Here is a 23,428-nt window from a genome sequence, read left to right as displayed (position 1 = left end):
ACTATTTTATGGGTAAAAGTCGTGATTATTTGGAACTCGTGGAGGGCCTTTCAACTGCATCCCACATGCCTATGGATAAACTACTTGTATCTTTTATTTGGCCTACTAAGTTTCAACTCTTATTTAATGCTGTCTACTTAGCCTTTCAGAGGCTAAGGAGCCTAAAGAGAGGATGGACCACTCAGCATTAATCATGACAAACGCAACCCTGTTAAACTTGCAGAGTGCTCCTGACTGACTGACTGAAGCTGTGTTAAAGTTGGGAAATCTGCCCAAAGGTGGGGATATGGTAGTGTACAGTCTGGGAGTCCTCAACATCGATTCCAGACCCCTCTGAAGTTTCATGGTCAGTGCTGTGAGGTCCATTTGCTTTCATTTGTTTCTTTAGGCCCTGAAGAGGTTTGTCTACTTAGTCTTTCAAATCAATGTTAAATAACACACAAACACAAACTAACTCACTCACAATCTTCATTGAAATCTAAGTTTTAAAAAGAATCCAAGGAGTACTGAAACTTAAGACATCTCTCCAGCTCTAATGGCCTAGAGACAGTCAAACAAACTAATTTGTCCTTCCGTTGAATGGATGTGTTCTTCTGTTCTGTAATCTGTTAGTGGCTTCTTGCCCCTCTATACTGTGTCTCATAAAAAGCTCAACTTGCTAAATGCTTCAATTATCTTGCCATGTGGTTTTTCCAAATATTTTTCATAAATCACGTTAATTCTTGGAAATGTTGTTCTGAGTATTGTGTAAAAAAAAAATTACAAGTCACCTTCACAGAATAGAAAGCCAGAAAAAATTACCTCTATTTTAGAAAAAACTCCCAAACAAACGTCATATATTATAAACTTCTATCACAGAAATACTTAAGCACAGCCGATGGTGATGATATACAGACTTGGAGAAAATTCTGAAGGAGAGCATCTATCTCCACTTGGAGATGCAAGGCTTGATCAGGGATAATCAGCTTGGCTTCGTCAGAGGTAGATCATGCCTGACAAATTTCATTGGATTTTTTGAGGAAGTGACTAGGTGTGTAGATGAAGGTAATGCAGTTGATGCCGTTTATATGGATTTCAGCAAAGCCTTTGACAAGGTCCCAAAGGAGATTGAACAAGAAGGCAGTGCACATGGGATACAGGGTAATTTGATAAAGTGGATCAAAATTGGCTCGATTGTAGGAGACAGAGGGTGATGACAGCTGTTTTCGTGATTAGAAGTCAGTGGTGCCTCAATGAGGAGATGATAAAACGGAGTCTACAATACCTGTGTGTAAATATTTCAGTTTTATACTCTGGCAGTAAAGGTGACTATCTATTCCAGGAAGAGAAGCTGAAACTCATTACCATCAAAAATGAACAGTTATCAGAAAGATATTGTGCTAAGTTAATATGGAGGATGATTTCACAGAAAATTTTAAACAACTCTGCTCAACTCTTCAGTGTATAGGTTAGTTTTATGTAGGCAAAATAATCAAATAAAATTAGACTGAACATACATTGATTTAAAATAAACAGGGACATCAGTCTGAGAATTTATCTGTTTTGGACTTTGTTGCTGCCTTGACCAATTCAATGTTAATGAATGTACGTGCAAACAAGGCAGGTTTCCTGTTGTGATCGCTCATTGCTTCAGATCAAACTTTTTCAGGTGTTGTTTTAGTTGCTTGTTACACCTTTGTCACACCTCTAAGTCGTTTCATAAAATTTGCACCTGTTTTGACTTTCCTCTCAACTATTGACATGAAAAATAAGGTGAACCTGAATTTCCTGATTCCCATTATAAATTCAGAGATCATTTCTAGTTGTGTATGTTGATACTCGGTGACTTGTAAGAATTTCACTCTGGAAAAACTCAAGGACCTCCTGGGGGAATGTAAGTAAGATGAGATTATTCATTTGGTAAATCAGATGTTGAATTCTGACAATTATTTACATTAATGCAGAATGCGGCAGTGTGATTCAGTGATTAGCACTGCTGCCCCGCAGCACCAGAGATCAAAGTTCGATTCCAGCCTCACGCAACCATTTGCGTGGAGTTTGCACATTCGCCGCATGTCTGCATTTCCTCCAGGTGCTCTGGTTTCCTCCCATGGTCGAAAGATATGCAGGTTAGGTGGATTGGCCATAGTATCCAGGGATTGATTAGCCGTGAGATATGCAGGCTTACAGGAATGGGATGGGGTGTGGGTCTGGGTGGGATGCTGTTCATCAGGTCAGTGTGGACTCGATGGGCCGAATGGTCTGCTTCCCCTCTGTAGGGATTCTAAAAAAGCACCGGCCAATCAATATAGCCCAATACTAAATGTCCTTGAGCAGGTGGTGGCAAGTTGTCTTTTGTTGCACTGCCGAAAGTGTGGTGCTGGAAAAGCACATCAGGTCAGGCAGCATCCGAGGAGCAGGAAAATCGACGTTTCGGGCAAAAGCCCTTTTGCCTGAAACATCAATTTTCCTGCTCCTCGGATGCTGCCTGACATGTGCTTTTGCAGCGCCACATGCCCGACTCTAATCTCCAGGATCTGCAGTCCTCACTTTCACCTTTTGTTGCAGTGCGTGTGGTATAGGTACACTCGCTGCCCTGTTAGGAAGGGAGCTCCAAGACTTCGACACAATGACATTAGAGGAATGACAGCCTAGTTCCAAGTCAGAATAATGTGTGGTTTGGAGGGGAGCTTGTAGGTGGTGATGTTCCAATGAATTTTCTGTCCTTCTGGGTGGTGGAGGCTGTGGGTTTACATGGTGTTGTTGAAAGAAACTTGTATATCTTGTTATGGTGCACATTGCTACCATTGTGTGTTGATGGGGGAAAAAAACAAGTAAAGTGGTGATGAGGTACCAGTGAAGTGGGCCGCTTTGTCCTGTATAAGGTCTGGCTTCCTGAATGTTGCTGGAGCTGCACTCATCCATCAAATGGAGTATCCCATCATTTTCTCCCTTGTAAAAGGTGGGCAGACTTTGAGAATTTATTTTGTACATCCACCGAGTTATGAATGCCAACACTGATGCATTTGTGTTGTCACTAGACTAATAATCCAGATCTCTAACAGATCTAGCAACAAAAGACTGGGCACTAAACCCTTCCTATTCATATATCCATCCAGATGCCTTTTAAATGATTCAATTGTACCAGCCTCCACCACTTTCTCTGGCAGCTCATTCCATACATGCACCACCCGCTATGTGAAAAAGTTGTCCCTTTTATATCTTTCCCCTCATCCTAAACCTACGCCCTTGAGTTCTGGACACTCCCACACCAGGGAAAAAACCTTGTCGATTTATCCTATCCATGCCTCTCATGATTTTATAAGCCTCTCTATGATCACCCCTCAGCCTCCGACGCTCCAGGGAAAACAGTCCCAACCTATTCAGTCTCTCTATGCCTCAAATCCTCCAACCCTGGCAACATCCTTGTAAATCTTTTCTGAACCCTTTCAAGTTTCACAACATCCTTCCGATATGAAGGAGACACTCAGCAATTCCACAAACAACACATTAGATTGAAGTTCTGCAGTCTTGGTACATTCATGAATAGTGATGGACAATTAAGCAACTCACTGGAAGAGGAGAGTCCACAAATAATTCCTTCCTCCGTGATGGAGCAATGCAGTGTATCAGTGTAGAAGATAAGGCTGAAGCATGTGTAACTATCATCCAGCAAAAGTGGTGAGGGGGGGAGTCTATCTCGGTCTCTAACATCACAGATACCAATCTTCAGCCAATTTATTTCTCTCCACCTGATAGCAAGAAATAGCTGAAGACTCTTGATACTGCAAAGGCCATGGCCCCAATTATATACCAGTAGTAGTACTGAAGACATGTCTGCCAGAAAATGCTGCACCCCCAGCCAAGCTGTTCAGTGCAGTTACAGTACTGGCATCACCTATCTGACAATGCAGAAAATTGGCCAAATATGTCCTGTACAGAAATAACAGGACGAATTTAAAACTGCCAATTACTGCTCCATCAATCTACTCTGTTCTTTAATGATGGTGCAAAGGAATAACCTGTTCATTTGCATTCCGTTCCACTCAGCCCATGATCTCATTACAGCCTTGGTCTGTACATGGATAAAAGACCTGAACTCCACAGGTGTAGTGAGAATGACTGTCCTTGACATCAAGGTTGCACTTCACTGGTTGTGGCGTCAAGGATGCCGAACAAAACTAGAGTCAGTGGGAATCAAGGGTAAAAATCTCTGCTGGTTGGAGGTGTACCTGGCACAAAGAGAAAGTTCTGATTGTTGTAGGTCAGTCGTCTGAGCTTCAGGACATCAGTTCAGGAATACATGAGTGGAGTGTTTTGGGTCCAACCATCTTCAGCTGCTTCAAAGACCTTCCTTGATCAAAAGGTCAGAAGTTGAGATGTTCGCCGACAATTGCACAATATTCACTGTTTGCAACTCCTCAGATACAGAAGTGGTTCAGCAAGATCCTGACAATATCCAGGCTGGGGCTGACAAGTATCAAGTAACATTCATGTTGCATTAGTGCCGAACAGTGACTATTTGCAACAAGAGAAAATCTAATCATTACACTTTAACATTCTGTGAAATTACCATGGCTGAATTCTGCAGTATCAACAATCAGGAGATTATCATTGATCAGAAGCTGAACTGGACTTAGCATGTAAAAACTGTGGCAACAAGAGCAGGTGCAGGCAGCTGGAATGAGTTTTGTTTGCTATTATGATCAGCATGGACTGGTTGGACTAAAGGGTCGGTTTCCATGCTATAACACAGTTCCTCACTCAATATTGTGAAATCATGGTGACGGCAATGGGAGACCTGAACAGTGCTCCATAGTTGCATCATGACAGGCTTTCAAATTACTTGAGATACCCAAACACAGTTAGCCAGTTATGTCCAAGTTGTAATAACCTATGCTTTGTAGATGCAAACCATGCTCTTTATGTAACTGTAAGGAGTTAACCCAATATTCTAATTCTGTTAAGCAGAAATATCTGGAAGTATTGGAAGTCATTTTATATGAAGCTCTGGTAGTTGATGCATTATCCTTCACATTTAAAATAAAGTTGCTCAAATATTTGTACTACAATATACAGTATTGAGCAAAATCCACCTCACCAGTACCTGGGATAGTTTCACGTTGCTCAAAATTTCGAATCTATATAATTTGAAAGCAACAAGATTTGTTTTAACTCTAGTTGAATAACTTAATGCAGATACTTAAAATCAAATTTTAATTAAAATGAAATGTGTTCTAAAAAAAAAATCAGTAATTTATCTCTTGGATTACATAGGACTAGTCAAAAATTAGTTTGTAGTAGATGACTTTCTTTCCCCAGTCCAGTTTGTAGAAGCTTAAAAAAAAGCAATCATTTTAAATGTGGTAATCTCGAATATTCTAGAATAAAACTTTAGCTGCTTGGCCTTGAATTTATGGAAGAGGATGATCCTGCCCCACTAGCCACCTGACGAAGGAGCAATGCTCCAAAAACTTGTACTTCCAAATAAACCTGTTGGACTATAACCCGGTGTTGTATGATTTTTAACTCCGTAATTCTTAAGCATGGGATTGCTGTGTAAGAAATGTCATTGTTTTTGTAAATTGAAACAAAGGAGACGACAAATGCTGGAGGAGCAAAAATTTCTGTCATCCTGAGAGAATGCAATACATTGCATGTAGTTTTGAAAATTGGTAATTAAGACTCATTAAATTCCAAGTCTTAAAGGAAGAAGAGATGTCACTTCACTGTACAATGTTCCTGTGTTTCCTTTGCCATTTTATTTATGCATGTGGGAAAGTTCCCTGATAGGCCTCTCTGATCATGCCTGTCTTTCTTTCTTTCTTGATGAGTTAGTTGGTCATTTTTTTCTTATTTGCAAATAGTTTATTTAACAATTATAGGTTACAGCTAAAGACAATTATGTAAACAAATTCTGCAGCGTGAAAGAATTCTCTGTGCTAAATGAAGAAACATGCAGAAATATATACAAATGGTAATGAGACATGTTCTAAAGCAGGAAACAGTTTGAAATCTAACAAAAACATAGCAAATATTCTGAAGATCCTTTTGTCAATGTGTTCATTTTAGAACTTGAACAAATGTTCTTTCAAAAAATGAACCAACAAATTTAAGTAAGACTCTGAACTGAATGAAATGCACGTTGCAAACAAGTTGAAAGGGTTTAGATGGAGAGGAATTTGTTAAGTGTGTACAAGAAAATTTTCTGATTCAGTATGTGGTTGTTCCTACTAGAGAAGGTGCAAAACATGACTTACTCTTGGGAAGTAAGGCAGGTGAATGAGGTGTCAGAGGGGGAGTACTTTGGGGCCAGTGACCATAATTCTATTAGTTTTAAAATAGTGATGGAAAAGGATAGACCAGATCTAAAAGTTGGAAGTTCTAAATTGGAGAAAGGCCAATCTTGATGGTATTAGGCAAAAGCTTTCAAAAGCTGATTGTTCGCTGGTAAAGGGACGGCTGGAAAATGGGAAGCCTTCAGAAATGAAATTACGAGAATCCAGAAAAAGTATATTCCTGTCAGGGTGAACGGAAAGGCTGGTAGGTATAGGGAATGCTGGATGACTAAAGAAATTGAGGGTTTGGTTAAGAAAAAGAAGAAAGCATATGTCAGGTATAGACAGGACAGATCGGGCGAATCCTTAGAGTATAAAGGCAGTAGGAGTATACTAAAGAGAGAAATCGGGAGGGCAAACGGGGTACATGAGATAGCTTTGGCAAGTAGAATTAAGGAGAATCCAAAGGGTTTTTACAAATACATTAAGGACAAAAGGGTAACTAGGGAGAGAATAGAGACCCTCAAAGATCAGCAATGCGAACTTTGTATGGAAGCACAGGAGGTGTGTGGAGATACGAAGCATGTATTTTGCGTCAGTATTTACTGTGGAAAAGGACATGGAAGATATAGAATGTAGGGAAATAGATGGTGGCATCTTGAAAAATATCCATATTACAGAGGAGGAAGTGCCAGATGTCTTGAAATGCATAAAAGTGGATAAATCTCCAGAACTCTGTGGAAAGCTAGGGAAGTGATTGCTAGGCATCTTACTGACATATTTGCATCATCGATAGTCACAGGTAAGGTGCCAGAAAACTGGAGGTTGGCTAACATGGTGCCACTGTTTTAGAAAGGTAGTCAGGACAAGCCAGGGAACTATAGACCAGTGAGCCTGACGTCGGTGGTGGGCAAGTTGTTGGAGGGAATCCTGAGGGACAGGATGAACATGTATTTGGAAAGGCAAGATTGATTAGGGATAGTCAACATGGCTTTATGCATGGGAAATTATGTCTCTCAAATTTATTTGAATGTTTTGAAAAAGTAACAAAGAGGATTGATGAAGGCAGAGCGGTAACTGTGATCTATATGGACTACAGTAAGGCATTTGACAAGGTTCCCCATGGGAGACTGGTGGACAAGGTTAGATCTCATGGAATACAGGGAGAACCAGCCATTTGGATACAGAACTGGCTCAAAGGTAGAAGACAGAGGGTGGTGGTGGAGGGTTGTTTTTCAGCCTGGAGGCCTGTAACCAGTGGAGTGCCACAAGGTTCGGTGCTGGGTCCACTACTTTTCGTCATTTATATAAATGATTTGGATGTGAGCATAAGAGGTATAGTTAGTAAGTTTGCAGATAACACCAAAACTGGCGATGTGGTGGAAAGCGAAGAAGGTTCCCTCAGATTACAATGGGATCTTGATCAGATGGGCCAATGGGCTGAGAAGTGGCAGATGGAATTTAATTTGGATAACTGTGATGTGCTGCATTTTTGGAAAGCAAATCTTAGCAGGACTTATACAATTAATGGTAAGGTCCTAGGGAGTGTTGCTGAACAAAGAGACCTTGGAGTGCAGGTTCATAGCTCCTGCACTCCAAGGTGGAGTCGCAGGTAGATAGGGTAGTGAAGAAGGTGTTTGGTATGCTTTATTGGTCAGTGTATTGTGTACTGGAGTTGGGAGGTCATGTTGCGGCTGTACAGGACATTGGTTAGGCCACTGTTGGAATATTGCGTGCAATTCTGGTCTCCTTCCTATTGGAAGGATGTTGTGAAACTGAAAGGGTTCAGAAAAGATTTACAAGGACATTGCCAGGGTTGGAGGATTTGAGCTATGGGGAGAGGTTGAATACGCTGGAGTGTTGGAGGCTGAGGGGTGACCTTGGAGAGGTTGATAAAATTATGAGGGTCATGGGTAGGATAAATAGACAAAGCCTTTTCCCTAGGGTGAGGGAAATAGAGGGCATAGGTTTAGGGTGAGGGACGAAAGATATAAAAGAGATCTAAGGGGCAACCTGTTAACGCAGAGGGTGGTACGTGTATGGAATGAGCTGCCAGAGGAAGTGGTGGAGGCTTAGTCATATAGATGTACAGCATGGAAACAGACCCTTCGGTCCAACCTGTCCATGCCAACCAGATATCCCAACCCAATCTAGTCCCACCTGCCAGCACCCGGCCCATATCCCACCAAACCCTTCCTATTCATATACTCATCCAAATGCCTCTTAAATGTTGCAATTGTACCAGCCTCCACCACATCCTCTAGCAGCTCATTCCATACACGTACCACCCTCTGCGTGAAAAGGTTGCCCCTTAGGTCTCTTTTATATCTTTCCCCTCTCACCCTAAATCTATGCCCTCTAGTTCTGGACTCCCCGACCCCAGGGAAAAGATCTGGTCTATTTATCCTATCCATGCCCCTCATAATTTTGTAAACCTCTATAAGGTCACCCCTCAGCTTCCGCACTCCAGGGAAAACAGCCCCAGCCTATTCAGCCTCTCCCTATAGCTCATGTCCTCCAATCCTGGCAACATCCTTGTCAATCTTTTCTGAACCCTTTCAAGTTTCACAACATCTGCCATTTAAAAGGCACCTGGATGGGTGTATGAATAGGAAGGGTTTGGGCGGACATGGGCCAGGTGCTGGCAAGTGGGACTAGATTCGGTTGGGATATCTGGTTGACGTGGATGAGTTGGGCTGACAGGTCCATTTCCATGCTGTACATCTCTATGACTCTAAATAAAGGTTAGGCTGTCAGCATTCACTGTCATCATAATTCTGACACTGATAGCAGCTCTAATATCTGAGCTGCAGTTAATCGTGGAAATTGAGGAGTGGCTGCTCCTAATTTCCCCCTTCATAGGGTACACCATTGAAGCCCTCACAGATGATAATATTAAGAAATCACTTGAACTGATGTGACTTTCATCTTCCTGAGTATTGCCTCTTGGTTGAGTGAATTGCAACTTTTTTTTTAAAAACATACTGATTTGTTTCTGTTGAGTTGACCCTAAAAAGATAGTATTCTATTTGTGAAATGTCCAATTTCTACATTGTTCAAAGTCTTAAAGGTATTAAGACATAACTATTAATCAGTTCATTTTACTTCCTGGTATTCTGTGATTGAAAACATAATTGTTAAAGGCATCACTTATTATATAAGTGTTGGACCCCTGCTTTCATTGGTGAAATCTGTGTTATGGAGATCACTAAATTGAGTCAAGGTTGATGACATTTGAAACAATCCTTATCTGACTCTATCTTACACCAATCACCCATCATGACGGAATGGTGTTTATCCTGATCATACCTTGACCTGATCCCCCTACTTCTCTGGCACCTTTTTCTCCTTTTGAGTGTTTAATCCTGTTCCTTTTCTCTTTAATATTATTCTGTATTGCCCTCACAGGTATGATTAAAAAAAACTCGCTCTCCACAATTTCTTCACTACTTTCTTTTCCTCATCCTAAGTAGTAAGTAACATTTCTTCATCCTTGGCAGTTTCGACCTCAATCTCTAATTGTGTTCTGTATGCTCTCAGGTTGCTATCCTGAAATTCTCCCTAAATCGCTTCCTACATGTAAATTTCCTAAGCTATATTCATTCCCACTCCCTTGATTTTGCCATCTCGCATTGTTTTGCTGTTCCTGTGAAGCAATTACATATAAGGCTATCTCTGATCCCTTCATTATATCACATATCTCTTCCACTCCTACCTACCTCCGGTATTCTCCTCTGGAAAACCCAATTCCTCAATTCATGTATACCTTTCAAAATCCCAACCATGTATTCTTTCCTCTTTTATTTGCCACAGCATTTTTGCATCCTCTTAATGTACTCATGTACATCATCATGTCCACCTTACTGTGTGGTTTTATTGGAAATCAGAACAATCTCATCCTGGCTATTTCTTCCAGTAAGACCTGCATTTCCACTTCCTTAAGCCCAAGTGACATAGACTTAAAGTAATAAGGTGGGCAACTGATTTAGCCATCTCTGCTGGACCACTGAAAAATTGTCAGGTCCTGGCAATATAAAGATAATGCCTTCCTCTTTTCTCTATGGGGAACCATTTTCTTCAAATTCTGTCCCCCATAAACTTCATCCTCACCTTCATCAACGTGTGCATGGAACTCGTGCATTTGTTTGTCATTAAGATATGGACAATCAAATCAGCTGCCTCTGTCAAGAATCTTCTTGCAGTAGCCCGCATGACCACTTTCTTCATTACTCTTACCTACCCTAACCCCTGAACCCCTATCTTTCTATTGTTATCTACTGTCTCAAGTTTTGCCCCCTCACAACTCATTTTGTCCATGAGGCACATCTCCTGGTGGATGGTGAGAGGAGGATGTTTGTCTGGCTGAATCTCGAAAAAGGTGACAGTTTAAAATAATACATATCCTCTTTAAGATGGAGGTGAAGAATTCCATGCCCCATAAAATTGTTAGTCTTAGGAAATTTAGAATTTCACTACCCTGTATTCAAAACTGAATTAGATAATCTTTTGACGTACAAGGAAGCCAAAGTTTGTAAGGAAAATTGGAAGTGAAGTAAATATCACATCAAATCAGTCATGATCTTAATGAATGATAGAGTGGGTTTATGACTCCTAATGACTTATTCCCCTCCTCGTACCTATTCTGTCTTTGTTTACCCATAGCAACTATCTTAGATTGAATCAGACTCTTCACAACTTTGATGTCCTATTTAAGCTGTCAACTGCAAATCTACATTGTCTTTAAGGCTACCTTTTTCCGCTTCTACAACATCCCCCTGTCTCAACTCTTTTGCTGTTGAAATCTTTTTCTATACATTTTATTATAATCAAATTTATTGTGATACAATCCCAGCTGATTTTTCCACACTCTACCCTTTGTATGTTTGAGGTCAGCCAAACTTTGCTGCCTGTATCTCAACTAGCTGTTACATCTATTACCCGTATAATTTGCTGTCTTGCACTACCTCCTAGTTATTGTTTCTTTTAAATTCTCATTTCAAATTCCTCCATAGTCTGACTTCTTCATATTAATGTCCTTCAGGAAAGGCAATCAGCCATCCCTTCCTGGCTCAGTATACATGTGATTCCAGACCCACTGTAATATGGTTGACACTTAACTGCCCTCTGGCAACTGGGGATGGGCAGTGTATGCTGGCCCAGCCAGTGATGTCCACATCCTGTGAAATGAATTTAAACACAAAAATCTGTAACTTCCTTAGTCCCAAAATCCTCCTGTACCTGCACTCCTCTAATTCTGGTTTCTTGCACATTCCCAATTTAATAACACTTTGATTTGTAGCTTTACTTGCAGGTGACTTAAACTCTGGAATTCTCTCTGCCTCCAAATACGACACTAGCTAAAAGTTACTTGAGCTTTTGGCCATTTGTCCTAATATTTCTTCCTGAGGCTAGGTCTCATTTTATAATGCCCTGTGATATTGTAGAATATTTTATCACAGTGATGTTACTATATCCACAGTTGGTTAATATGTGATTGTTTCTTCGCCCAACCAGCATGTGCAATATTTGGATTGTTTTAAGTTATCATGTGCTTTGACATGACACCAACGAATTTAAATTAAGACACAAGTCCCCTGGTCTAATATTACAGTCAAATTGAATGATATAATGGTACACCATCAATTTTGAACTTCAGTTCAATGGGTTGGAGGAGCAATACCAACATTTGCATGCCCAATGTATTTGATTAGTATCCAATAGCAGAATGACATACACTTCAAATTATAAATACTGCTTCCACAGATGATGAGAATCATCAGTATCATATCAAATCAAATCAAATTAATTTTGTGACTTTGAGTAAGACTATTAATTTAAAGCCAACAGCCTCTTTTTGCAATCGTGGTCTGCATTAAAAATTAGCTTGTGATTCATGTCTTATGTCTGTCAAAGCAAATTAGATATAATCTCTCATTTTTTTATTTCTTGTACACTGTAAGCAGTCCTGTTCATTAAGGCTAAAGAACAGAATTACAACTCTGGATGTAAAGAAACTGAACCTGAAAAGTATATGTCACTTTTTAAATCCACTTCAACCCTCTGCAACAATGCCACCTCCCCACCCCCCAAATGTTTCCTTCCTTAACTCTAATGATTTAATCCTTTACTCCCTTGTCTCTCATGCATTCTAACCTTCCTTTAAATACATCTGTACCATTTACATCAGCCATTATTCTCTGTGGCCCTCTGGGACTGTGGTGACTTTACCTTTTGACTGTGATAATGAGCACCATGTTATTCCCCCTCCTTTGGGTAAAAAAACTTCCTTTTGTATTTGTTTAACTTCTTAGTCATTATCTTCTATTAATGGTCTCTGGTTGTGGTCTTCTGCATGAGTGGAAATATTCTTTGTCTATCCACTTGATTAAATCTTTTCATAATCTTAAAGACCTCTAGTTAGCACAACAACTTTTTTTTCAAGGGAAAATGGACTCTATCAGTTCACCTGAACTTTCCTGAAATGTATAGATTCATTTTACTCGTATCATTGTAAATCTTCTTTGCATCTTCAAGTTGTTTATTTTTATAATTTGGCAACCAGAACTGACTGCAAGTGTTCCTTGATGAAAATTTAGCATAAGTGCCCTTTCCCTAAAATTATATCCCTTTAATAATAATAGCTGGTGCTTGGTTTGTTTTCATACTTGTGCTAACCAGTTATTGTTTGGTGTGTTTATACACTGAAATTTATTTATTTCTCCAACCTACCCATGCTTGTACCGCCCGAATAATAAATAATTTTCTTTCTCTACCAACTAAAATTTGTCTTTTTAATGTTGGGAATTTTTTTTTTACTTTGAACATGTAAAGTCCATAAACCTCCCCTTTGACAATATCTTCACCACCTTGCACTAGTCAGGTGCATGGGAGGTATGGTTGGAATAGAGTGCTAGGTCTTCAAACATATTCCCTGCGGGTACAGGGGAATTGCTGTACTGTATAACTTTGATCCACTCTTTTTCTGTTGCAGTATACACAGTTTTTTAACGTTGTATACAATTCTCACTGAAGCATGGTGAAAAGATTATTCACTTCTTAATTGTATTTCCATGCGATGCAATCTGCAAAATTAGATAACTAAGGGTCTTGTGGACAGAGAGAGTGTCCCTACCTTTAGGCCTACCTCTAGGATTCCAGTACCAGCTCAGGAAATGGTGGTCATGGAGCTGTGTTGTAACATGTCCAAAAAAATGTTTGAAAAATAAACTGTCAACTGTATGCAGTTTTTCAGCTACAATTTCTGTGGGTCTATAAACTGCAAGTTTTTTTTTAATCAGTCTGTTCAAACATGTGGAGCAGGTCCTTTTAGCCAAGGAATGCTATCACTGTGTCACAAGAGCCTCTGGCTACAAATAATTATAAGTAATTAGTGCACTTAACAGGCCGTCAGTGTGATGAGTTCTATATAAAACTTACATTACAAAACAAGCCATTTGGTCCAAACTGTACATTCAGCATTTGGGCTCCATTCAAGTCATCTTGCATTTTTTTCTCGAATAAATTTATCAACATAACATCTCTAATTTGCTTACCTTTTTAAATGAACCTATATTATTTGCCCCATCACTCCCGTGATAGCATGTTCTATTCTTCTGAATTCCAGATTTGATCATTTTCATTATTTATGTCAGTGACCTCTCAATTTGCTCTTGCCAAACTTTATTTTTATTCCTTTGGAGGATATGGTCATGGCTGGCTAGGTCATCATTTGTTGCCCATCCCTTATTGAATGAGAAGTTAGCAGTTTCACTGCAATCCATGTGATGTAGATACATCTACAGTGCGTTTAGGAAGGAGAACACGTCTTCCAAATGTCTATTTTATTATTGGTTAGTCTGTTTGCTAATGTTTTCCACAAGATTATAACATGGCTGTGATTTTTGCATAGAGAAGAACAAGCTCTATGTTACACTATTGATGACAAAGGTGGGGAGGAGATGGTCACAAAAATATTGTCAATTTGACAACTGAAGTGTAAATCTAGAAATAAAACCGAGTACCAGTATTTTTTCAAATTAATGAAATTTGCTACTAGTAATACCTGCAACATTATTTTTTTAAATTCATTTATGAGGTATGGGTATTGCTGTCAAGGGCACAATTTACTGTTCTTAAAACTACCTTCTTGAACTGCTGCAGCCCTACAATGTAGGAGTTCCCACAGATGTTAGTTAGAAAGTTCCATGATTTAACCGAGCAGCAGTGAAAGAACCGCAAAATATTTCAAAATCAGATTGGTGTGTGATTTAGACAGTCACTTGGATCTGGTGGTGCTCCCCTGCACCCTCTTATCTTTGTCCTTCAAGGCAGAACCTGTAATCTTTTTCTAACTGGCATAGTCAGACAAGAGGATCGTGATTTTCTGTTTTTTGAAAGGCAAATTGTATGGCTTTTACTCAGCCATAAGTGGTCAGAAAGACTGAGAGAACCACAATAATTTTTTCTGGGTGAAATTGTGTTCTGAAAGAGTGTTAATTGGTTACCTGTTTTTAATTTCAATAAATGGCCACATGACCTGATTTTACCATGGGGACGAATAGCTAAGAACCAAAGAATATTTTTTTAAAGCCTTAACTACAGTGGGATTTGGTCTACCAGCCACAGTTCAAACGCAACAAATTGGTGTAAAGAAGTAAGATCTCTCCTGAATGAAATAGTTTTTCTTTAGCAGTCTTTGAATAGATCCTGGTGTAGGTTTCTGAGAGTATATCTTGACTATTACTATGTGTCATACAGTTGGAAAGACCTGAAAGGTGAAAACAGGGGCAATTGTAAATTGGACAAGGCCACTGCTGTTGCTTTGTTTCCAAAGCAAACCACACCATTTAAAGGGATTAGGGAAAGAGATCTTTGATTTTCTACCTTGCCACATAAGTCAAATCCATCCTGGTGCTATTCTATTTATCATAGAATAAATTAGGGGGAGATGATGGCCTTGTGGTTTTATCACTGGACTGTTAATCCAGAGACCTGGGGACCTGGGTTCGAATCCTGCCATGGCAGACAGTGGAATTTGAATTCAATAAAAATCTGGAGTTAAGAATCTAATGATGACCATGAATCCATTGTAAATTGTCGGAAAAACCGGTCTGGATCACTAATGTCCTTCAGGGAAGGATGCTGCCATTCTTACCTGGTCTAGTCTACATGTGACTCCAGACCCACATCAATGTGGTTGACCCTCTGGGCAATTAGGGATGGGCAATAAATGCTGCCTAGCCAGCGATGCCCTCATCTGTGAAATGAATAAAGAATAAAAAGAATAGTACACAACCAAAGACGACTGTTCAATTGTGTTCTATGCTGTGAAGAAAAAAACTGAAATTGTATAATTTGGATATAGCTTTTGTTATTAAATCCTCCATGGAGGTTTTTTAATAAAAAAACAATTCACAAAAATATTTTATGACGTATTTTGTGTTAATTTTGGGAGTGGTGTTGGCAAAAACAGTCTCTGAACTGGTAACTGTGCCCAGCTGATGCACTGTCAACTGGTAATGAGATACAGTTAGTTCTGGGCTAATGTGCATTTCAGAAGTGCAATTTGACTATAATGTCTCTGAAGAATTAGGGAACGGTGTTTTCGAGAACACTTGCCTCTGTTGGCAATAGCACGATTCCAGCATGATTTGGTTCGGTTTGCATGATTTAAGAGCATGTGCCGAAATCTCCATGCCATTGTGGGCATGTATCAATATCCGTGCTGTTCTGCACATTTGCGACGTCAGCGCTGGTCTTTATTTCATTCTGTACATGTGTCGGTGTCAGCTGCTGACAGAGCAGCTTTCAATGAGAGGTACTGTACAGAGGGCAGTTTTCTTGCATTTTTTAAATGTACTGTTTTTAAGTTTACTTTTGTTTCATTAATAAATATGGTTTCAACCTTCAGTCAGCCTGTGCTACACTTTGTGTTAGACTTTTGGATGATTTTTGAGCAATTGAGTGATATTTTTTGTTGGTCTGCCCCTTACCCCACTTTTCCCATTATTTCTTTTAAGCAATTTCTATTCAGCAAGGTTTCGCTGGAACACAACCACAGCATTTAAAGAAGAACTACCTGGATTCTAACCCCTCAAAAACATTATTTGCATAAGCTATCCTTTTGGTTTTGGCTAAAAATAGTCTCAAACTCAACTTGTATACAAGTTAGACAATTATTAGCATTTATTAGTGGAGACAAGATTTTAAAGTATGTTTACAAGATAGTTGGCCAAATAATAGGAATTGTTAAATACTGTCAAAATTCATTTGACAAATTTGAAGTTTTGATTGTGTTTGTTTAATTCCATTAAAATCAAAGCGCAAGCAGCATAAAAGCATTATTTGTACATGATCTTTTAAACGAAGCTGCCTTGCATGGTCATATTGTCAAGTTTGATGTTTTTACAAATAATCAGCAGAAGTGCTAAAACCCCAAGGTATGTAGGCAGTGAGTCAAAGGCTTGTGCTGACAGTATATTCAAACCGTATCTGACAGAAACATGTGACGTAGATCATGATCGGAGACAAACCTCCAGTTTTAGAACATTACAGGATATAGTTCTGTAAGTGGGAGGGAAAAGCAATTGTGGGAACATGAGCAATGTTTTCTGGAACAACATCTGAATATTGAGGGACCTATGATGATAAGTGTTTATGTAACACCTTCACGGGAGCATTATAAAACAAAGTATGTGATGGAGAATAAATAAATTTTTTAATGGTACTAACTCTTTTACAATGTATATTCGAAGTATGGTATATTTAAGTTTGTAATGGTTAGTGTTAAATGAAGATATCGGATTAACGATGCACAAAGATCTTGTCTTTGGTATTTTGGCAGGTGACCTGGGTATATCTCATGGGTCATATGCAGACTTATCAATTTCTGATCATCCCTTTCCTTTCATATCCACTTAACCAAATGTGGGTATGTGTATGAAAATCTCAGCCTAATGAGTGAAACACTGCTCTGCTTTGCATTCTGCTATTTGACTTTTTAAATTAGATGGTGAAGCTGTTTATTATATACTAGTTTCCAATGTTTAAATGTTCTTAAACATTCATCGGAGAGTCATACTGGGTAAATTACAGGAGAGGAATATGCATCAAAGTGCTCTAAATATGCTTAGAATAGAACAACCAAGAAATATTTGAACTGAAGAAAAGTAATGCTTTGAAAATCCAGAAAAGAAATTCCATGGGCTTCCTAGATTCCCTCTTTCTCCTGCTGTGACCTATGCAGTATTTTTACTTTTTTTTTCATTTTCGTGGAAGACAATAAGCCTGTTTCCAATATGATGATAACCCCAGTGCCAAAAATACAGCTAGGGTTGAGGAGGCCATCTTAATGATGGTTGGAAAATTTTTGCCAGTTAAACCAGACTCTGAGATTTAAATCCATGTTATCTCTTAATCTGTGTTTGTCTCAAGCAGCTGGTGCAGGCATCTTGATGATCTTATTTGGAATTTATCTACTAAAATAGCAGCAATGCTAGAAACCTTCAACCCACAAAAAGGCAAACTGGCAAGCATAAAATAAAGTCAAAGCAGAACTATGCTGTAAGAACATTATGGTTGGATTTCCAAGCTGAATCTGGCCTGAAGTTGAATTTTAGGGTTCCTTAAGGTGAGAAAGAAATAACATTACCACTTTGTGCTCCTTGTAAAATTTAGTAATCCCCACTTATTTTATTCAGAATGTAGTCAAGCCACCGATTAGTATAGCAACGGCTTGCATTTTTATGATGCTTTTAAGGTAGAAAAAGGTCCCAGGACACCTGATTTAGTTGTAAGTAATGTTGAATTTAAAAAAAAATAGTATTGGGTGTTCTTCAAAACCTGGCCACAGACCAGTTTAAGAGGGTACTTAAGGAGGAGAAAGTCATTGGAGAGGATCTTAAAATTATACAGCATGGAGTTTAGCTAACTAACAGCATACCCTTCAAGTGATCAGGAGAAATGCACCGGAGAGCAGAATGAGATCAGAGCATTGTTAGGTAAGGGAGGAGTTGAAGATTACATGGCTCAGTACATGATTGCATGTACTGTGTTGATGTAACAAATTTACCCATTCAGTTTTATGAATGTTGAACTTCAGCATACGCTAACAGTTACCTAATACTTAAATTATCGTACTGTTATTGTAATGGACAATTTTCTTTTGCTAGCGCCGTCTTGGAGATGCTGCTAAGAAAGCCATTGGTAAACTTCAAATTAGAACAATCAAGAAAGGTGATAAGGTAATCATTTTTAAGAAATTTGCTCATTGAATTTTGCTTTGGTGCTTGATAACAAAGGTTTCACGTATTGCAATTGACAACGCTAACAAAATTAACTAGCACCGTTTTTTTAAGTACAATTAGGAATGCTCAGTAAATAATAGTCAGTGATGCGCATATTCCATGAATAAATATATACAAAAACAATAATAGACCACCACATCTCTTCATAGTTATTCTTCCATGGATTACTTCAATATTGCTAGTTCAATGACCTATTTGATTTTGATTTTCAACTTAGAATCCAGCAGCAAAAGAGAGATTTTCTTTTTGACACTTTGAACAGTAAACTATCAACTCTAACATAGTTAGTTCACTTAAGAAAATTGGCAAGAAACAGCATTTTTCTTTTCTTTGTATATAATTGATTCTTATCTGGTAGATCCTCACTAGTGCTGAGAAAGTGGAGTAGGAATCCCAGCCATTGCTACACTATGTAAAACCAACAAAAAAAAACACTTCTTTATCACAAGACCAATAGCTTATATAATGACTTTAATGTAAAAAAAAACCTAAGCCACAACACTGAGCCACATAAAGGCAAATGACTAAAGCCTGAACAAAGGAATAATTTTAAGAAGGTAGAAAAAGAAGTAGGGAGTCAGAGGAGCTGACAGGATGGAATTCCATCACTTAGAGGATGTGTAGCTCAAAGCACTGCAATCACTGGCGGAGATATTAAGTTTGATGAAGCTTAAGAGGCCAGAATCTGATGAGTACATATGTTTTGGAAGGCTGTATGGCTGGGGAGGAGTGAAACCTTGGAAGATTTCAAAACAAGAATGGAAATTTTAAAAAGGTATTGCTTGACTGGAAGTCACTATAGGGAGAAAGTGAGGACTGCAGATGCTGGAGATCAGAGCCGAAAATGTGTTGCTGGAAAAGTGCAGCAGGTCAGGCAGCATCCAAGGAGCAGGAGAATCGACGTTTTGGGCATGAGCCTTCCTGAAGAAGGGCTCATGCCCGAAACATCGATTCTCCTGCTCCTTGGATGCTGCCTGACCTGCGCTTTATTAGGGAAAGTTTGATCTGGTGAGTGAGGGAAAAGGAGGGATATGGCAGAGGAAGCTGATGAGATGGTTCCAATCTTGGTGACAAAGAATTTTATGAACTGCATGCACTTATTGTTGGAGGTGAGAGTGGGTGAGTTAAAGATGACAATTTACATTAATGAAAAGTAGCTAGACATTGTATTTGCGCTCCATGATGATTCTAGCATCTTGAACAGTTTTAGGAAATGAGTGGAATCTGATGTTGCCTTATTCTTTTTCTTTTCAGTATTATGCTGTCCCAAATTTCTTAGTTCAAAAGGTTGAACTGAATTTATTGTCATGTGTACTGAGGCACAGTGAAAAGCTTTGTCTTGCGAGCAATACAGGCAGATCACAGAGTTAAGTAGCATAGATAAGTAAATAATAGGTAAGAAGTGGCAAAAACAAAAACACAGGTACTGGCGAATATTAGGAATTTGAGAGTCCATTCTGTATCCTAACAACTGTAGGATAGAAACAGTTATGAAACCGGCTGTGGCGTGTGTTCAGGTTTCTGCACCTTCTCCCCGATGATAGAGGTTGTAGGAAAACATTGCCAGGTTGGGATGGATCTTTGAGAATGCTGGCGGTCTTTCCCTTACAGCCTGGTAGACGGATTCTGTAGATGGGAGGTTGGCCTTTATGATTGTCCGGGCTAAGTTCACCACTCTTTGTAACCGTCTCTGTTGAATAGTACAGTTGCCATACCAGGTAGTGATACATTCAGACAGAATGCTCTCGATGGCACACCTATAAAAGTTGGCAAGGGTATTTGCCGTCATGCCAAATTTCCTCACCTTCCTGAGGAAGAAGAGACATTGTTGGGCCTTCATAACCAGTGCATCCACATGAGTCCAAGAAAGCTTGTTGTGGATGACCACTCCCGGGAGCTTGACACTCTCCACTCGTTCCACCTCTGTGCTGTTAATGTGTAGGGGAGCATGAGTAACATCCTGCCGAAAGTCTTGTCCGAGACGTTGACTTTTCTACTAATGTATGTTCTAGGCCTCCTATAGTAATGCATGTTGTTTTATATCTTTAAATTTTTTTAAACAGTAAAAATAAAGAACCAATAATTCACACATAGATTTCTAATTTAGTCATGCATACTTTTAGTTTTATCTCTTTAATGACTTCGTTCTCTCCCCCCCCCCCCCCCCCCCCCCCACCCCCCCCACCCCCTCAGGAAACAGAATCAGACTTTGATAATTGTGCAGTTTGTATTGAAGGCTACAAGCCAAATGACGTAGTGCGAATTTTACCATGCCGGTAAGTTGGTTGGAGATATACTGCTTTCTTTGTACTGTTTCTCCCTGAGAAGTGATTCATATCAATTTACAAAATCTATGGTTATGTTACCATTCAACTGCCTATGTAAATAAGCATCAACGTAATCAATGTATTTAAAAAAACTCATCACTTGTGAACAGTAGGGGACCAAAAATGGCTCTTTTAGACGTTCAGTGTTCAGTAATATGATACTTTCTGATCCTTAATCCAAATCAATTCTGATAATCCTCACCACTCCAAAATTGTATCAATTGATTAACCATGCCCATTAATTCTATTTTCATTTCAGAGAATACTTTAGTGATATTTGCTTATGCTTTAGGTCTCCGGGCTAATGGTACTGGTCCTGGAATCTATATCCACAAATTTGTTTGAACAGCTCGCTAGATTTAAAAAGGAAAATAGCTGAATTTTTGCCAGCTTTGCTGTGGGCGTGGAAGCAGGCCATTCAGCCCATCAAGTCCACACGGATCCTCTGAAGAGCATCCCACCAGACTCTCACCCCCCCCCCCCCCTCACTATCCCTGTAACCCTGCATTTTCCATGGCCAGTCCACCAAGCCAACACATCCCTGGACACTATGAGCAATTCAGCATGGCCAATCCTCCTAACTTGTGGAAGCAAACTGGAGCACCTAGAGAATGTGCACACTCCACCTAGGCGGTCGCCCAAGGGTGGAATTAAATCCGAAATCTTGGGACTGAGGCAGTACTGCTAACCGCATAGGCTAAGAAAGAAAGGGTGGCAAATTATGATTCTTGTGTGTGCAATTTTAAAGTTATACTGAAAATTGAATAACTTAGGCATGCTCATTTTGAATAATGTATTTGCAGATGTGTGTTACACCCAGAAACAGCATTTCTCATATTTGTCATGTTTTGGAAGTATTCCACATTTGTGTGATCATTCCATGTAATAAGCAATTCTGCTGCCAATGTTTCTGAGAGAACCAAAGCTCCTTTTTAATCAATAACATTCTATCAAATCTAATCTTCTACAAATGGATAACCAATTTTATGTGTATAATATGATACTTTTTTTAAACTTTTTGTGTTGGGCATAATAAAGGTTTTATTTGTATCTGATGTTATCCAATTTTAGATTATCTGACAAAACCTTGAACTTTTTCTCCATCATACAATAGTAAATTTGCTCTTGATGTGTCCAAGTAAACTAAGAAATTTGTTGTCAAGTTTCTCCTGTGATTTATGACTATCTATATATGTTAGATTAAGAGAAATAGGATGAAGATAAATTACTAATAAATTAAGTTGCAGATGAACCATGCTCTTTTATTGTGCACAGCCATATGAAAAAAAAGGCTTATTCCCCAAGAACTGATGGATTTGGAAAGGATGGATAAGTAAAATAATTGATCCTTGTATCATGAGCAACACAACGTGACCGAATGTGGGATGTTGTCTGATGTGCATTTTGAGGTATCTAGCCTCCTATAACAAACTCCCACCCTAGTTATTGCTGAAAATGTGTTGCTGGAAAAGCGCAGCAGGTCAGGTAGCATCCAAGGAACAGGAGAATCGACGTTTCGGGCATAAGCCCTTCTTCAGAATGACTGAGGACCAGTTCAGTCAGTTGAAGGAGGGTGTCAGTGGAAGGGTACTGGTTGGTACGGCAGGAAAGGAAGAAGCGGAGGGCTTTAAGTCCTTCGTGATGGGGGGTGGAGGTGTACAGGGAGGATGTCCATGGTGAAGATAAGGCGTTGGGGACCGGGGAAGTGAAAATCATGGAGGAGATGGAGGGCGTGGGTGGTGTCCCGAACGTAGGTGGGGAGTTCTTGGACTAAGGGGGACAGGACCGTGTTGAGGTATGTTCAGTCAGTCGAAGGAGGGTGTTTGTGGAAGGGTACTGGTTGGTACGGCGGGAAAGGAAGAAGGGCTTATGCCCGAAACGTCGATTCTCCTGTTCCTTGGATGCTGCCTGACCTGCTGCGCTTTTCCAGCAACACATTTTCAGCTCTGATCTCCAGCATCTGCAGTCCTCACTTCCACCCTAGTTATAACCAACTTAATTTAATTCCAAATCTTGGCTGCCAACACGCTGGATGGTCAGTCAACTTCGCAATCTGGCCTAGAAACTGATATTTTAAAAAATAAATTTAATTGGGCTTTGCTTTTAAAGTGTCCTCTGAGAATCCAAATTTTGGATTTTCCATTTGCTAAATCATCCAGCCCCCAACTCAGTTGGCGCTTATTGCAGCTATGTTTTTCAGCAATATGATAACCTGTTTAAGCTGTTGCATTTTTCCTTTGATGTGACAGATGATGAAAGATTATTGTGTTGATGTGGAATTCTCAAAAGGTGCACACATTTGTTTTTTGCATTAAAATGCCATCAGAGTTTTACTGATCTGTAATAACGGCTTTCTGTATTGTGTGTTAACTGATGCCAGCAAATTTCATTATGTAGGTTATTGCAATTTATTTCAGTTGATAACTGATACAATTGCAGGCTTGTCACGGGCAGAATTGTGTTCCTTTTCAGTGACTTTGATCTGCATTTTTGTGCGTAAGAGGTGGTTCTTTTATAACAGAGTCTGTGTCTCAGTTAA

General features: G+C 39.4%; 1 protein-coding gene across 2 annotated transcripts in view; it reads left to right on the top strand.

Moving 5' to 3' along the window:
* rnf150a (ring finger protein 150a) overlaps positions 1-23,428 on the top strand; it is a 137,718-nt gene that overhangs the window by 80,251 nt on the left and 34,039 nt on the right. For both annotated transcript variants that reach the window (XM_043674141.2, XM_043674140.2), the window contains exons 3-4: positions 18,428-18,499; positions 20,756-20,838. In XM_043674141.2, coding sequence (XP_043530076.2) covers positions 18,428-18,499; positions 20,756-20,838 — 155 coding nt within the window. The remainder of the gene's footprint in view (positions 1-18,427; positions 18,500-20,755; positions 20,839-23,428) is intronic.

This window comes from Chiloscyllium plagiosum, unplaced genomic scaffold, assembly GCF_037043375.1.
Source record: "Chiloscyllium plagiosum isolate Xiang-an unplaced genomic scaffold, Cpla_swu_hap1 HiC_scaffold_36, whole genome shotgun sequence".
Classification (NCBI taxonomy): domain Eukaryota; kingdom Metazoa; phylum Chordata; class Chondrichthyes; order Orectolobiformes; family Hemiscylliidae; genus Chiloscyllium; species Chiloscyllium plagiosum.
The sequence above is the reverse complement of the archived record's forward strand: the minus strand, read 5'-3'. Positions and strand labels throughout refer to the sequence as shown.